This window comes from Triticum aestivum, chromosome 2B, assembly GCF_018294505.1.
Source record: "Triticum aestivum cultivar Chinese Spring chromosome 2B, IWGSC CS RefSeq v2.1, whole genome shotgun sequence".
Taxonomy (NCBI): Eukaryota; Viridiplantae; Streptophyta; class Magnoliopsida; order Poales; family Poaceae; genus Triticum; species Triticum aestivum.
The window spans coordinates 587,465,427-587,482,360 of record NC_057798.1 but is presented as its reverse complement, the minus strand read 5'-3'; the positions used below and the strand labels follow the sequence as shown (position 1 = coordinate 587,482,360).

The following is a 16,934-nucleotide window of genomic DNA, read 5'->3' as shown; positions in this document are numbered from 1 at the left end:
TCACCCGCTCGACATCCTAGCGTGATGTAATGCAAATATGCAATTCTCGCCAAAAAAATGCAAATATGCGTTGCCCGAGAAAAATAATCATCGACTAATTGGTCGCATCTGTAAATGTTAAGTGGGTTGCCACCGTTTATGTGAAAATGGTCATTATCTTGTGCTTGTTTAGTAGGATCTGTCACCAAATGCCAGTAAGACCCATTTGAGGCGCTCTCTGGATACTCAATCTCAGAAGTACATCATCATGTGGATTGGACACCAACAAAGAAAAACGTGTTGGACTATGTCGTTGTTGAAACCAGTACTGAAACCGTGTTAATTACTGCCAGTGGCAGAGGCAAGAATAATTCTTAGGTGTGGCGATAACTATCAAGGAGAAAACCATGTACATATAATGTAATTACGCAAGAGCTCACTAAATATTAGTTTTATAAATACTTTGTGTTTAGCAAGCACAATCAAAATTCAAAATCAATCGATTAGTTTTGTCAATAGGGGATACCTAAAATTTAAGCTTATTTTGGCAGACGGCAACAAAATTTGCTTCAAAATTCAAAGTTCAATTTCAATCCTAAATTAACTTTCATTCTTTACATTTTTAGAACGCTTTCATTCATTACTTGATCTTCTTATTCTATGCCATTTTGTGCTCAGTCGCGCTTGCGTCCTCGTATGGCCCGATTCAGTGCCGGCCACTGCCGCTCCCTGCTTGTTGTTTGCTGCTGCACACATTCGGCCATGCAGCGAAAGGATTTCCAGAATTTGAAACCGGCGAACGTGTGTTGATTTGTACATGGAGTTGAACTTGCAAGACAACTTGCCGATCCATTAGGACCATCAGCAAGTCAGCAATCAACTCAGCTTGCTCAACACGTACAATACCAATATATACCAATATATACGACCACGGCTCAGCCGCCAACACCACGCCGTCCACTGAGTCGCAGTAGATCATCACCGTCGTCTTCTAGATGGCCTATATATCGACCGTTTCTACTATATGTTTCTAAGTTGTGGTTATATTCTATTGTTGTCGCCAAGTTGAGTAATTAATATGCACACACACTAGTACTCGTATATATACTAATATATTTTTTGGTGGAATTTGAGGTATGGCAGTCGCCAATCCTAGCCAGATTGCTAGCACCGCCCTCTGGCACGTAGGCGCAAGCGCAACAACATTCATAATTTCAATAAAGGTGGAGGGGTTTTTCATAAAAATGCCGGGCCGAGCGGGTGTGCCACAACGCTGCCAGCGTGGCACCATTTGTCAACTTGTGATTGGCTTTGGACTAAATGTTCACATACATTGCAAGTTTAAGGATAAGGTGATCACCTTTTACAAGTTTGTGGACTAAACCATCACATCCATTGCAAGTTTGTGGATCTGTAGTGCTCTTGCCTCTTTATATATAACCTCTGCCACTGTCTACTGGTGTCAGTAGTCCACCCATCACGTCTGACCGATCGATCGACCGCCGACTGCCCGACTCCTACCGTCCAGCAGCCGCCGGCCGGGCTCCGCTTCTACGATCACCGAGCAGGTACAGTCCTGATAGGAGCACATCGTCCGAAAATCTATCTATCTAGTATATCTCCTAGAATAAGAACTGTTTAATAACTGTGCCGTTCCTTGTTTTTGATCCATCTATCTCTTGCTTGGGGAGATCTGACAGTTTCCTGTTGACTTGTTTCTTCTATCTATTGGAAAATAAGAGTTTAAGTTCTTTGTTCTTTGATACATCATCTTGCTTTGGGGTTGCTTCCATTATCTGTCACCGCTTCTGCTTGGAGTTGCGGTCGATCTCGTGTTCTGATTCGACGGGGATCCCTTCGTGTTTCCAGCTCGAAATGTTGAGCAAGAGCCGCCTGACTTATTGCGTGCCAGGAAAGAACTCCTGATTAATTATTATTTTCTAGTTTTGTGTGGTTGCGTGTGTTTTACTGTTAACGTACACAAGGGGCAGCGCTCGGTCAGTCAGCGCTAAAGTACTGAGATCTGGAGAAGAAGTGTCGAACTGTTTCTATTGTCCATCGTTTTCCTTCTCTTTCCTTGACGTGCTCCCCGGTTCCCCTGCTCACCTTCAATTTCCCTTGGTTCACTCTTCTTGTCGTTTTGGTTTGGAGCGGAGACCCCAGGTGACGCCGGATTTGTTTTTCATTTTTCTCTTTTCATCCCACTCAAGGACAAAAGATTTTGCGTGCTCATGAATCGCTCATCAAATTTACATGTTTGGTTCCACTGAATCATTCGTTCATGGTGCACAAGAGCTCGCTTGCTCATGACTACACTGCTAATAGCACCGTAATACTCCTGTCAGCTCACCATCAAATGCTGGGCTTTCTGTTCACCACTAGCTCCTCTTCAAGAATCCTTTTTACTATGGACTTGAACCTGACGCCGCGGAAATATTTCTTTTCCCCATGAAGCAGGGAACGGCGGAGGAAGCAACCCCGCCCCGGGCTCGCCATGGGGCTCCACCAGCGGGACGACGCCGGGGGAAGCAGCGACAAGGGGAAGGCCGCGCTCTGCGATGACGGCGCGGAGCCGGGGGCGCCCGCGCACGCGACCGGCCGCGTGCCGCCGTGGACGGAGCAGCTGACGCTGCGCGGCCTGGTGGTGAGCGTGGCCGTCGGCACCATGTACAGCGTCATCGTGATGAAGCTCAACCTCACCACGGGCCTCAACCCCACCCTCAACGTCTCCGCCGCGCTCATCTCCTTCGTCATGCTCCGGGGCTGGACGCAGGCGCTGGCCCGCCTGGGCCGCGTCGTCCGCCCGCTCACCCGCCAGGAGAACACCGTCGTGCAGACCTGCGCCGTCGCCTGCTACAGCATCGGCGCCGCCGGTCGGGACCGCGCCCGCGAATCTCTCCCCACTTTTCTTTGTCAAGTGGAGCACCGAGATTCTGACGCCTTCTTGGATTTTCCTTTTTGCGCTCCCCAGGTGGGTTCGGGTCCTACCTGCTCGGGCTCAACAAGAAGACCTACGAGATGGCCGGGGTGGACATGGAAGGCAACGTGGGCACCAAGGAGCCCGGCGTTGGGTGGATGATGGGCTTCCTCTTCGCCGTCGCCTTCGTCGGGATTCTCGCGCTTGTCCCTCTCAGGAAGGTCGGTGACAGTCTTTCTTTCCTGTATACATCTTCAGAAATTTACTCTTGCTATTCGATCACGGTTCTACTTAGTACTACCAACTGAGATTCTGCCCTTCACCCCCCAATTTTGTTCCTTTGCCCAATGTCCAACTAAGTGTCTGAAGGATTATGTAAAGCTGAGACAAGCAACGAGTATTCTTCCATTTTTTTTGTTAGGCCTTGTTGTTTGTGGTGAACGCTGGCACTTAAATTCTTTTCGGACTGTTAGTTTAGTTGCCACACTGCCCATAGCCAAAGCATTTCTTCAGCCAAGTCCCACACGTTATACACATTGGCTAAGTTATGACCCTAAGGACTATGAGCGTGTTTGCTTGAAGCCTAAGAGTGGGCAAGTATGTTAAACCTTTTTGGCTAAATAGTGCCAAGAAAATAAAGCCATGGCGTGCGGTGTTCAGTTCTCTATGTATAACAAAAATACTAGATACCTCGCCTATGGTTTGACATACATGCAATTTAAATGAATTGTAAATTATGGAAAAAATAAGGACTCTTTTTACTGGAATATTCGGTTGCAATTAAATTGAATTGATTTCTAAGCATAAGTTTGATGGAGGGAAAAATTTATGTGAACATCATTCACTTCTGCTGGCAAGATCAGACATATCATCTTGGGAGCTCTTTAAAGTTGAACGTGATCCCTGCATAACTTTTCCTTTGTTACCTTACAACAGCTTCAAGTTGTTTGACCCGTGTGGAAAAAAAAAACTTCAAGCTGTTTGACATCAGTTGCAAATGGAAAGAAACTATTTTAAGCACATTTTTTATGGAGCTTTGTAATTTTTCAGATTTTGGTGATCGACTACAAATTAACTTACCCAAGCGGAACTGCAACTGCCGTGCTTATAAATGGATTTCATGCGTCCAAGGGAGATGATGTGGCAAAGTATGCAGTTCTCTCACATAACCAGTAGCCTTCATAGCCATATACTCCCACCGGTCCTTTTTACTCCGAATATAAGATTTATCTGGAGTCAAACTCAAACTCCGCATATAATATTTGTCTGAAGTCAAACTTTATAGGAAAAAAATAACATTCACAATACGAAATCAATATCATTAGATGCGTCGTGAATTTATTTTTCATTGTATAACTTTAATATTGTAGAAGTTGAATATTTTTCATATAAACATGACCAGACAAATCTTATATGCGGAGTAAAAAGGACCGGAGGGAGTATTATGATTCTCTCATTTTAAGCAAAATTTGATGTTTTTCTTGCTAACGTCAGGATGCAAGTGAATGGATTCACAAAATACTTTGCAATTAGCTTCTTCTGGAGCTTCTTCCAGTGGTTTTATTCTGGTGGAGATCATTGTGGCTTTTCGCAATTCCCCACTCTTGGACTACGAGCTTGGAAACATTCGTAATGCCCGTCATGTTATTCATTATTCTATTCTGTTCTTGACTAGTAACAGTTTCACCTAATTTAGATTTTATGATGGGGTGTCAGGTTCTTCTTTGATTTCAATCTCACATATGTTGGGGCAGGGATGATTTGCCCCCACCTTGTGAATATATCTCTCCTTCTTGGCTCTATTCTCTCCTGGGGCGTAATGTGGCCACTGATTGCTGATTTGAAAGGGAACTGGTATCCGGCAGAATTACCAGAAAGCAGCATGAGAAGTCTGCAAGGTTACAAGGTATGTTTCCAAGTGTAATTTTGTTGTTGTGCGCGTGTTTTGCAAATCTTTTTTTCTTACCTTCTCTCGTTCACAGGCCTTCATTTGCATAGCTCTCATCCTAGGAGACGGCATATACAATTTTACAAAGATTATTCTTAAGACCGTCATGAGTATGCTTGACAAATCAAAACAGAAAAACGCAAAGAATGGTAAACAGCTTAACCTTTCTGGTTTCTGCCTTCCTGGTGTATAGATGACCTAATGTTGGGTTCATTATGCTTTCAGGGGAAGATACTCTGTCACTCGTTGAACAACATCGCAATGAAGTGTTTATAAGAGACAGTCTCCCTAACTGGCTAGCCTTTTTGGGTTACTTTGCATTATCGGTCGTTGCTGTAATCACTATTCCCAGGATGTTCCCTGAGTTGAAGTGGTACTATGCTGTTGTAGCATACCTATTGGCTCCTGCTCTGGGTTTCTCCAATGCCTATGGATCCGGTCTTACCGACATCAACATGGCCTTCAACTATGGAAAAGTTGCCCTCCTCATTCTTGCGGCCGCAGCTGGGAAAGAACATGGCGTGGTTGCTGGGATGGTAGGCTGTGGCATGGTGAAGTGTATGACGTCGATATCTGCTGATCTGATGCAGGACTTCAAAACTGGGCATCTTACATTAACATCACCTAGATCAATGCTTATCGCCCAGATCATCGGCACCGCCATTGGTTGTGTCATCTCACCGCTGACATTCTATGTGTTCTACAATGCCTTTGACATAGGCAACCAGGACAGCCCCTGGAAGGCGCCGTATGCTCTGATATACCGAAACATCGCGATTCTTGGTGTGGAGGGCTTCTCTGCTCTGCCCATGCATTGCTTGCAGCTCTGCTGTGGATTCTTTGCCTTTGCACTGGTGGCCAACCTGATGAGGGATTTCCTTCCACAGAAGTATGGCAAATGGGTCCCCTTGCCCATGGCAATGGGGTTCCCCTTCCTTGTCGGCGCGAGCTTCGCCATCGACATGTGTGCCGGGAGCTTGATAGTCTACATCTGGCACAAGATTGACAGGAGCAAAGCAGCACATATGGTGCCAGCAGTTGCCTCCGGTTTTATATGTGGGGATGGACTTTGGATCTTCCCAGCTTCCTTGCTTGCGTTGGCCAAGATCACCCCACCAATGTGCATGGCATTTGCTTCTACACACTAGATGGGTATCATGCCCGATAGTGGTCGCTGGCTCGCAGCTCTATGGTGAATAAGTTGAATGATATATAAATCCAGAAGGTGTAAAATTGTAAGAGGTATATCATCTTTCAAGAGCAGCAGATCCAATTGCCAAATGTGGGCTTCCATCTGTTATCTACAAATGTTATCATCGGATATAAACCATCAAATGAAGGGTTGTCAGATGACGTGTGGCACCGAAAGCGTTGTCAAGTAATGTGTATAAACTGATGAGGATAAGACTGGGGTATGAAGATAGATGAGCCCACTCGACAGGATTACCGCAGCGATGAATTACTGTATGCTGCAGCAGGGAAACATCATGAGTTTCTGAAAACCATCCAACAAATTCAGTGCTGCTTAGTGCTTACCACTGAACACTGAAGACAAAATTAGGCCTATACATTACTGTGTAATTATCTTCCTGTGGTGATTATTTTCTTTAGTGAGAAGTCCCTATCTATCAGTTTATGTATGTGTAGGAGATATGATTCTCAGAATAAAATGCGAAGGTCTTTTTAAATTGCTTTTAAGGTAAAGAAATATTCAGTAGATAATTAGGTCCTGTAGCTCAGTTGGTTAGAGTGTTGGTCTGATATGCCAAAAGTCACGGGTTCAATCCCCGTCGGGACCAGTTCTTTTTTTAAATTGTGATTACCCTCTATTTTCTTTTCTTTTTTTGCGGGAAGATTACCCTCTTTTTTCAATGTATTTTCTAACTGCTCATCGTTTTTCCTAGTAATTTGAGAAAACAAAAATGACTCATTAAGTCTTGTATATCAGGGGCCGGCAGGAGTTTTTAAAATTGTATTCAATCATGATTACTTATTGTATATTCTCCGTTTTATTATTTTAATAGTAAATAAATATTAAGAAATAAATTAGGTCCTGTAGCTCAGTTGGTTAGAGTGTTGGTCTGATATACCAAAGGTCACGGGTTCAAGCCCCGTTGGGACCAATTCTTTTTAACTGCAATTACTCTTTTTTCTCTATATTCCCAAACCGATCATTGTTTAGAGCAATTCTGCCAGATTACTTAGAACCCCTCCAATAAAACTATCAAAATAGAGAAATACTCACTCAACCAGATTCCTTAAGTGACCCTCTATCCCTAAAAAAAATTAGAGGGCACCCTCTAAAAGACCGCACCACCCTTTATATATTTACTCCCTCCGTTCCAACTAAACCACGGCGAGTAATTGCAATTACTCTTTTTTCTCTATATTCCCAAACCGATCATTGTTTAGAGCAATTCTGCCAGATTAATTAGAACCCCTCCAATAAAACTATCAAAATAGAGAAATACTCACTCAACCAGATTCCCTAAGTGACCCTCTATCCCTAAAAAAAATTAGAGGGCACCCTCTAAAAGACCGCACCACCCTTTATATATTTACTCCCTCCGTTCCAACTAAACCACGGCGAGTAACTGCAATTACTCTTTTTTCTCTATATTCCCAAACCGATCATTGTTTAGAGCAATTCTGCCAGATTACTTAGAACCCCTCCAATAAAACTATCAAAATAGAGAAATACTCACTCAACCAGATTCCCTAAGTGACCCTCTATCCCTAAAAAATTTTGGAGGGCACCCTCTAAAAGATCGCACCACCCTTTATATATTTACTCCCTCCTTTCCAACTAAACCACGGCGAGTAAATCAGAATGGAGGGAGTATTAGGTAAGAGAGAGGAAAATACAGAGGGACACCCTATGCACAAAAGTTTTGGTGCCAACGAAACTTCATGCCCTTTTCATTCACTCACCGTCGTGGTCTCACCAACCCCACCGACTGCATGACTCATTCCCCTGTCGCGGCCTTCCCTCCGCTTCTTGTGACTGGTAGCCGGCTCCACACCCCTCCCTTCTCGGCGCCGCGCCCCCAGCAGCCGACCCCGCCAGTCGCAACCGGTGAAGCGCCACCTTGGTTCCTTCCTTCTCCAGTCATTGCCCATCAACATAACGGGCAGAGGCTGGAGGGACATCCTACGGGGGTGGCGAGTGGAGGGGACTAGCGAGAGGGACAAGGTGCGCCAGCCAGAACAGTGATGCGTCCGGATGATGAGCAAGAAACGAATGGGGAAAAGAAGAAAAATAGTGACACAGTGACAACTGAGTCCCACATGGAATAAGAAGTACAGAGGATGCAATTTTAGGGTGTGTGATTTAGCAGCGCACTCTAAAACCTCCTAGAGTTCCCTCTGGAACCATTAGAGGGGCTGCCCTTTTATCAAATCTGCTGGAATTTTTCTAGGATCGGTTTGTGCCAAAGTGGAGGGTTCAAATCCCTCTAGCTAGCCAGCCAGCCCTGCCCAATGCTGCATGCATCACTAGGCCAATTATTGAGGTGATCAAGACCATGCATAAAACAATTCCGTGGGTATGGACCAAAGTTACCGGTGAGTATAACCGAACAATTAAGAAGATGTGAAGCATGATCCATGCAGTCCGTAGACTATGCCCAAAAATCAAAACAACACAGTAAACTAACCTGTTACAGTCTCCAAGACTCCAACTCTTCTACTTTTTGCTTGCTTGTGCCCATTGCGATCATAGACCGATGCTGATGCGTGAAAGCGACGGGGTGCTTGTGTGAACTGCCGGCCTCCACATGAACCGCTCGATGTGGATCGTCGTTGTTCACTGGTGCCTTTCAAGAAGGTCGTAAGAAGAGTTGGAGACTGCAAATGTTATCATCAAGTAGTAAGAAGTACTCCCTCTATAAACACACTAAACACTCTTATACTTCTTTACAGAGGGAGTATATCTTTCAAGAGCAGCAGATCCAATTGCGTAATGTCGGTTTCAGCTGTTCCTGCAAATATTATCATCAGATATAAACTACTGAAGGGTTGTCAGTTGATCTGTGACTTGGAAAGAACTGTCAAGTAATGTGTATAAACTGATGAGTGTGAGACTGGTATTAAGATAGATAGATGTACCCACTCAACAGGATTGACGCAACCATCACGAGTTTCTGAGAACATCCAACAAAATCAGTGCTGCTTACCATGCTTACCACCACTGAACTGCAATTCTTTATTGAATTCAAAACACCTCTCCAGCTTATTAACTCTGGCCGCAGTGTAAGCGAGGAGCCTAACTCTCATGGGTCTTGATTTTTTGGTTCTTCTGTATTTTCCATTATTTTAATAAAGAAAGAAATATTCACTAAATAATTAGGTCCCGTGGCTCAGTTGGTTAGAGTGTTGGTCTGATATACCAAAGGTCACGGGTTCAAACCCCGTCGGGACCATTTCTTTTTTTAATTGCGATTACTCTCTTTTTCCTGTATTTGTGTTATTTTCTCTAGTAAATTGAGCAAATAAAAATAGCTTATTAGGTCTGGTATCTCAGGGACCGCCAGGATATGCAATCACGATTACTCGTTTTTGTACTGATATACTAACTAACTTACTCCCTCCAATCCATATTAATTGTTGTTGATTTAGTACATAATATGATCATAGGGAGTATTAGATCTGGTATCACAGGCCTGCCGGACGATTGTTTAATTAATGTAGGGTTTCTCATGGATTTAATTAATTCAGCTATGACTACATTTTCTTTATTATGTTCTCCAACCCCTTACTGTTTTTGTAGTGAGTTTGAGAAAATAAGAATAGCTTATTACAGCCAGACTATATAATCTCTCACCCTCTAAAAAGTTCTCAAACATAAAGAAATACGAACACTAAGAGCATCTTCAGCTCCCTCTCGCGACCCCCGCGTCGCCTCCCCCGGCGGCGGCGGGGGAACCCTAGCCGCGCCGCCTCAGCCCCCTCCCCACCTCGTCCCACCTCCTCGCCGCCGCCTGAGGCAGCCGCCGGGCAAACCCGGGACGCCAAGGATGGTGGCCGTGGGGTCTCGGCTGTCCTGCCTCTGCGTGGGGAGTCCCGGATCTGGAGCGGCGGCTCCTTTGGCGAGGCACAACAAGCTCCGGCGAGCAGCTGTGCGGGTGGTGGATCTGGCGTCCTGGCCGCGCGGGCGGCGGGATCCCGGTGGTCGTTGGCGGCTGGCGGCTGGCGGCGGCTTCTGCGGAGGTCGGTGCGCGCGATCTGGCGCCTTCCCTCCTTCCCTGTTCGGCGTGCGGGCCAGCCGGGTCGGCTCGCGCTTCCCTTGGTCGCCGGTTCTGTACAGGAGGTGCTGCTGGTGGCGGGGATCTAGTTCGGGCGAAATCCCTGGCCGGCCATGGTCGGCCATGCCGACAACGACGCCTAGGGTGTCGTTCCCCTCCTTGGAGGCGTCGGTATGGACTGATCTCCTCACTTCCCCTTCCCCTAGGTCTCCTGGGCGAAAGCCCTAAATTTGTTGGGCGGCGGCGGCGCTCACGGCGCCGTTACCTTCTTGAAGGTGCCGCTTTGGGAACCTTGGGGTTGGGTGGCGCTAGTGGGTGGTGGACGAGGGCGGTGGTGCAGACCTATCCTAGCATGGATCTACGTCCGTTGCTTGGAGATGGACTCGCGTAGGTGGAGGTCGTCGTTTGGTTTCATGGTGGTGTCCATGGCGGAAGACCTGCCAAGGCTCGCGTAGGTGGAGGTTGTCGTTTGGCGTCATGGTGGCGTCGATGGCGGAGGCCCTGCTAAGGTTGACACCTCAATCTGCTCTGAAGATGGACCGGTGGAAGATGGCGGCAACGACACATGTGAGTGCGTCGGACCGGTTTGTGCCCTGGACCGATAGATGGCTCGGTCGGGGCCTCCGGCTTTAGATGTTAGGCTTAGGTGAGAGGTCTGGATATGTGGCCCGACTTGCACCCCTTCATCATATGGATAGGAGTAGCAGCAGATGTTGCCAAGATGGCGGATTCAGGCATATTGTTGTTCTACTTTGTAAGGTCCTCAAGAATAATCAATAAAATGGCCGCATGCATCTCTCAATGCAGAGGCCAGGGTCATCCTTCTTTTCTAAAAAAAAAAACTAAAAGCATCTTCAACCGGACTGGGTCAATTGAGATGTACATGAAAACTCCATTTATCTGCGCACACAAAGTTCACCCCCATTGCTCTCCAAATCCGGTGGTAGCCGGTGTTTTAGGGTGTATGATCTAGAGTTGTTCTTAGATCGATTTGACTCAAAAGCTAACGGGTTCAGGTCCATCAAGCAGCCAGACAGCCGGTCCCCCCAAAAAAACACTAGCCAGACAGCCCTGCCCAATGCTACATCACTAGGCCAATTATTGAGGTGATCAAGACCATGCATGAAACAATTCCGCGTGTATCGACCAAATTTACCAATGGATCTAACCAAACAATCAAGAAGATGTGAAGCATGATCCACGCAGTCCATAGACTAGGCTCGGGATCAAAACAAGGACAGTAAACTAACCTGTTACAGTCCCCAACTCTTCTTCTTTATGCTTGCTTGTGTTGTGCAACATCGCGATCGTAGACCGACGCTGATGCGTGAAAGAGACGGGGCATCTTGTGTGAACTGCCGGCCTCCACATGAACCGCCCGATGTGGATCGTCGTCGTTCACTGGTGTCTTCTCCCACTCACTCAAGTACTGAAGATTCCTAACAGTAGCCCTCGTCGTTCACCGCCCTCGTCGTTCACAGGTGTCTTCTCAGTTTTCTGATGGCACAGATCAGCCACAATGTCTCGTGGAATCATAGTGTGTGGGATTGCTTTCACTGATGTGGGATTGTACTGCATGTATGTATAGCTTACGAGCTGTCCACGGCTGCCTTTGGTTCAACCACGCAAAGCGGGATCCGATGCTCGATCTGGACCGTGTTCTGAAATTCTCTGGCCGAATTGTGTACAGGAAACTTTTTCCTGTCCTCTGATTTTGTTCGCCAGCAGGTCCATCTTATTTAGGATGGATGCAGAGTAGACAATAGATTTGCCCTAGAAACCCTACACAATCGTCTCCGCAGTGACAAGAAATGACGGCGATATTGTAGATCGCGTCAACAATTTGTTTTATTTTGTCTGGAATCGCGTAAAAATCATACACTCCAGAGCAAATCGACGATAGAAGTAAATAGATCGGTGATAGAAGCGCTAGTTAGAAGATCCGTCAAGAGTGTATTAGGTTACCTCCTGGCGCCGGAGGACGGAGGGAAGGGACGATTGATCGCAGCGCGCGCATTTCCAGCGGCAATGGTTGTAGCGCAACCACGAGCCGGTGCCCGATATCAACTGCGGTGAGGGAGTGCGCCGGGAACGCGGCCCAAAGTCACGCTAGCCCAGTCGAGACCGGCTGATTCGTGACTGAAATGACTCGGCATGGGACGGGGCGTCGTGCACCTGACCCCAGGGCAGCTCCAACGCTACCATAAAAAAAAAACTCCAACCCGCCGACGCATTTCGCACGTGTAACGAACAGAGACAACAGCCCAACGTGCCAACGCAAACAGACACAAGTTCGTTTTTTGTCGGGCACGTCTCGCCTTCAACAAGTCTGGCTTCGGACTCGCTGAAGCGCGAGCGAGTTGGGCCGGCCCACGAGCACGGGAGCCCCCAGCCTCTTTTCCCTGTTTTTTTCCTGCGTTTTCTGTTTTCCTTTTTACTTTATTTTTGTACTTTTACTTATACTTTAGAATATTTTAAATATATGTATATTACAAAAAACACTTTTCAAAAAAATATTTGAGAAATATTGATTATATATATATTTAGTTCTGTGGCAAGCTATTGTAGAAAATCCTACTCCTATATATATATATGTGTGTGTGTGTGTGTGTGTGTGTGTGTGTGTGTGTGTTGAACAAGTATTTGAACTACAAGAGTTTCAGCTACAAAGGCCATGAGAACTACTCTCTCCGTTTCAAATTACTCGTCGTGGTTTTAGTTCAATGTTTCTGCAAGTGAGAAGAATAAGGCCTCAGTGCCTGAAGATGATGAGCCACTAGTGCTCAAGAAATTGAGACCCAAAATTTCAGATCATGACAAAGCCCATTCTGTTGTTGAGAACATGATGTTAAGAAATGACAAATGTTCGCGTCAGTGGAGATTATATGATCCTTATTCTATCAAGAGAAGAACTGTCTGTGATTATCATTTCCACACCAGAGAGCAACAAGATTTTACAAAACGGTGCTGCTTGACAAAAAGCCTATTGTCAGTGACATAAAATGGGTGGATTGGAAATACATTGATGACAATGAAGACAACTTCCCCATGTCCATGAGAGTTTCAGACTTGCAGGTGTTGATGCTTTTGTTGGGAAGAAGCTTACCTCATTGAATGATGAGATGATAATGCAATTCTATTCAACTGCTCATTTCTATCCAGGTGGAAGGATTGTGCCGATGACTGAGGGAGTGAGATACCAGTCGACCATCTTTGAGTGGGCAACTTTTCTTGTTGTTCTTGAAGAAGAAGAGAGAGACATTGATGTCTATGCAAAGCCCAAGGTGGACCGCAACTCGATGAAGGACATGTACAAAGCTATTCCCGAGAAAGATGTTGAGACCCACAAGTTAGGTTCTGTGAAGCATTTGCTACCTGGTTTGGCCACTACAAACACTATTTTGAGGCCCACTTTGTTGCCCAAATCTGAAGATGACAAGATGATCCGTGGCCATTCCATCAACCTGTTGCATCTCTTTGACACACCTAAAAAAATTCAAGGTAATGAGCTTAATTATTGAAACTATCAAGAGGACAACTACAGACCAAAGGAGATCATGTGGTTTTGCTCCGCACATTCAGTTACTCATCAGTTCCAAGATTGGAACGAGCACATATCTTCTTGATCGCGAGCATCTCCTATTGTTGCCAGAATTCGAGGATAACGTAATGGTGATGGACCCATCTCATCCTACTTCTGTTGAGGCACAAGAGAAGATACATGCAGCCCTCGCAGCTAAGGAAGCATCTGGTCCATTTGCTAATCTCAAGACCAAAAGTGATCAAATGACTTATCTGCTAGAAGCAACCCTGAGGATTGAACGAAGTTTGGCCAGCCTCGCCAAGAACCAGGAGAGCTTAGAGCAGATAGTTGAGGCAAAAATTTATGATCTTGATGTAAAGGTCACAGAGGTCCAGACCATCATGGAGAGCTGAAGAATGATGTTGATGCAGCTGCTAAAGCTAGAGAGGATGCAGAGGACAGTGTGATGACAAACCTACTACTGACATACTCCAAATAATGCCTAGGATAGCAAGGTCTGCTACCGTGCCTACTGTAGATATGAGGACTACCACTTTAGCCCTTGCTGCTACTCCATCAGTTCCACCGCTAGTGTCTACTCCACCAACCTAGCAGACGCAAGCCGAAGCTTTTGCAGATACACTTCTCTGAACACTGTCTACACACACCGGAGCTGCCAGCCAGAGATCTTCACCTCCAGGAGCGGCCGGGGATCGTGCTTAGAGAGACGCATAGATCTATACCTATTCGAGCTTTTTGATACTTCCAAAGGGGGGGATAATTTGTATAGATCATTAGGCTGAGAGAGAGAAAGAGAGAGGGAGAGTGTCTTGCTTTTGCTCATTTGATTTCTTCGAGTTTTTGCTACTACTTGGTTTATGCTAGCTTGATTTGCTCATTTGATTTCTTCGAGTTTTTGCTACTACTTGGTTTATGCTACTTTGATTTGTTGTGTGTGTGAGATACTATGTTGGTTGTTTGTGCTTGATCATACTATGCTTCATTTTATGCATATTGCTTATCATTATCATTATCTTTGTATGATCATTCACTTGTGTTTTTGGTGACGAGTGCTTATTATCCCAATCATATCATTTTGTGCGCTCCACCAAGTTGTATGTGACATGGAAGAGTGACCCATGATCCTAATCGATTGTGCATTTGCATTCAAACACAATTTTTTAATAATGCACAAATTTAGGGGAGGGGGGCTCTTGCTTATCACATATTTCTCAAAGTGACCATGTATTTCATTCATTTAATCATTTGACGAAGCTTGTTGTCATCAATTACCAAAAAGGGGGAGATTGAAAGTGCAACTAATCCTCGGGTGGTTTTGGTAACTAATAACAACATATATATCACTGAACTAATATTCATTCAAGTTAAATATTTTAGGAAGTTCAATGATTGGCATGGCACGGAATAGTGATTGTGGACCCCTCAAAATGCTAAGGACATGGATTGGCAAAAGCTCAAGACTCTACATTTTTGGTTAAGTGATCCAAGATCATATTGAGTCCATAGGAAAGCCAATACTATTAAAAGGGGATGCGGTGTTGTTGATGATCTGATTGCTCAAGTGCTTAGTGGTATTGTTCGAAAAACCCTCAACCACTTTCTCTATCCAAATATGTCGTAAACCCTACAATCCAACTCGGTCCCACCAAAACCTACATATCCGGACCCAGGTACAGTTCAACTGGACACTGCCACAGCCAAACCCTAACAGATCGGAGTCACCGATATGAATGTCGGTCCTACCGAGATGACCTTGCCAACTCTCTGTCATCTGTTGCAATTATTTTGGTCTTATCGAGTTTTGCAATCGGTGCCACTGAGATGGCTTTCCAGCCTTCGGTTGCCTTATTGCTTCACTTCGGTCCTACCGAGTTGATGCAATCGGTGCCACCGAAACGAGGTTTGCCATTACCATTGCACATCGGTCCCTCCAAGATGTTTCAAGTCGGTCCCACCGAGACTCCTAAAGTTCATATCTTTTACACAGGTTGGTGCCACCGAGAATTTTGATCGGTGCCACCGAGTTGAGTCAAAAGTGTGTAATGGTTGGATTTTGTGTGGAGGCTAGCTATATATACCCCTCCACCCCCTCTTACTTAGCAAGAGAGCCATCAGAACATGCCTACACTTCCACTACTCATTTTCTGAGAGAGAACCACCTACTCATGTGTGGAGATCAAGAGATTCCATTCCTACCATTTGAATCTTGATTTCTAGCCTTCTCCAAGTTGCTTTCCACTCAATTTTTTCTTCCATCGTCAAAGCCAAATCTGTGAGAGAGAGTTGAGTGTTGGAGAGACTATAATTTGAAGCACAAGAGCAAGGAGTTCATCATCATTCACACCATCTATTACCTTTTGAAGAGTGGTGTCTCCTAGATTGGTTAGGTGTTGCTTGGGAGCCTCCAACATGATGTGGAGTTGAACCAAGAAGTTTGTAAGGTCAAGTAGATCGCCTACTTCATGAAGATCTACCCAAGTGACGCAAGTTCTTCGTGAACGATGGCCATGGTGGGATAGACAATGTTGCTTCTTCATGGACCCTTCGTGGGTGGAGCCCTCCGTGGACTCGCGCGGGTTGAAGTCTCCATCAACGTGGACATACGATAGCACCACCTATCAAAACCATGCCAAAATTACATTGTCCCAATTGTGTTTGCCTTCTCCAACCCCCTCCTTTACTTACATGTGCAATGTCTTACTTTCCGTTGCTATACTCTTGAAATTGCATGTGTAGGGTGATGGTTGACTTGCTAGATTTGCTAAAATCTGGCCACAACTAAAATTGGGAAAATGTTAGGTTTTTATTTGGTCAAGTAGTCTAATCACCTCTCTCTAGACATACTTTCGATCCTACAGTCACTCTAGCAACTCATCATCTACTTATTACTCCACAATGCCTTCTCCCTTAGGCCTAAATATGATGAAGTGTCATGCAGTCGACGTTCATATGACACCACTAAAGGAAGCAACAACATACATATCATCAAAATACCAAACGAATACCAAATTCACATGTGGTACCCAATGGTTAGAGTAAATAGTACACACGATATTCACAATTTTACATTCCTCGGTATCACATTTAGCCAAAAATAATATTTATCTCAACTCAATAACAGATAGGTGAGTACATAACAATTATCTTAATTTAAATTAACAATTGATGACAACTTTAATATAGGTTCACAAGCTCACGACACACTTCACGAGTAAGGTTCACATGTCAGTATAAACGGGTAGAGTATGAGTATATCCATGAGTACAAGGCTTGTTGATGGTGCATTGAAGATGGATCTTCATA

General features: G+C 45.2%; 1 protein-coding gene and 3 non-coding genes across 5 annotated transcripts; all 4 read left to right on the top strand.

Moving 5' to 3' along the window:
• Positions 1-1,403: 1,403 nt before the first annotated feature.
• Positions 1,404-6,683, top strand: LOC123046180 (probable metal-nicotianamine transporter YSL9). Of its 2 annotated transcripts, none has more exons than XM_044469483.1 (8): positions 1,404-1,547; positions 2,437-2,852; positions 2,951-3,117; positions 3,947-4,044; positions 4,391-4,525; positions 4,613-4,802; positions 4,879-4,993; positions 5,070-6,683. In XM_044469483.1, exons 2-8 carry the CDS (start codon positions 2,474-2,476, stop codon positions 5,990-5,992), a joined length of 2,007 nt encoding a protein of 668 aa, XP_044325418.1. In that variant the 5' UTR covers positions 1,404-1,547; positions 2,437-2,473; the 3' UTR covers positions 5,993-6,683. The 2 variants fall into 2 exon arrangements, with proteins under 2 accessions (XP_044325418.1, XP_044325417.1); XM_044469482.1 differs by lacking the exon at positions 1,404-1,547 and adding an exon at positions 2,027-2,308.
• TRNAI-GAU (transfer RNA isoleucine (anticodon GAU)) lies at positions 6,570-6,643 on the top strand. Its single transcript has one exon. It is a non-coding gene; the product is annotated as a tRNA-Ile (tRNA).
• Positions 6,684-6,893: 210 nt separating the features above from the next.
• Positions 6,894-6,967, top strand: TRNAI-GAU (transfer RNA isoleucine (anticodon GAU)). The gene has a single exon. It is a non-coding gene; the product is annotated as a tRNA-Ile (tRNA).
• A 2,224-nt stretch (positions 6,968-9,191) lies between these two features.
• TRNAI-GAU (transfer RNA isoleucine (anticodon GAU)) lies at positions 9,192-9,265 on the top strand. The gene has a single exon. It is a non-coding gene; the product is annotated as a tRNA-Ile (tRNA).
• Positions 9,266-16,934: the final 7,669 nt, after the last annotated feature.

Bases quoted from the DNA above. Each gene is read 5' to 3' on its own strand.
- LOC123046180 (XM_044469482.1), top strand. From the start codon at position 2,286: ATGACTACACTGCTAATAGCACC. The intron at 4,803-4,878 runs GTATGTTTCCAA...TCTCGTTCACAG, and splicing joins GAAGTCTGCAAGGTTACAAG to GCCTTCATTTGCATAGCTCT. The intron at 4,994-5,069 runs GTAAACAGCTTA...TTATGCTTTCAG, and splicing joins ACAGAAAAACGCAAAGAATG to GGGAAGATACTCTGTCACTC.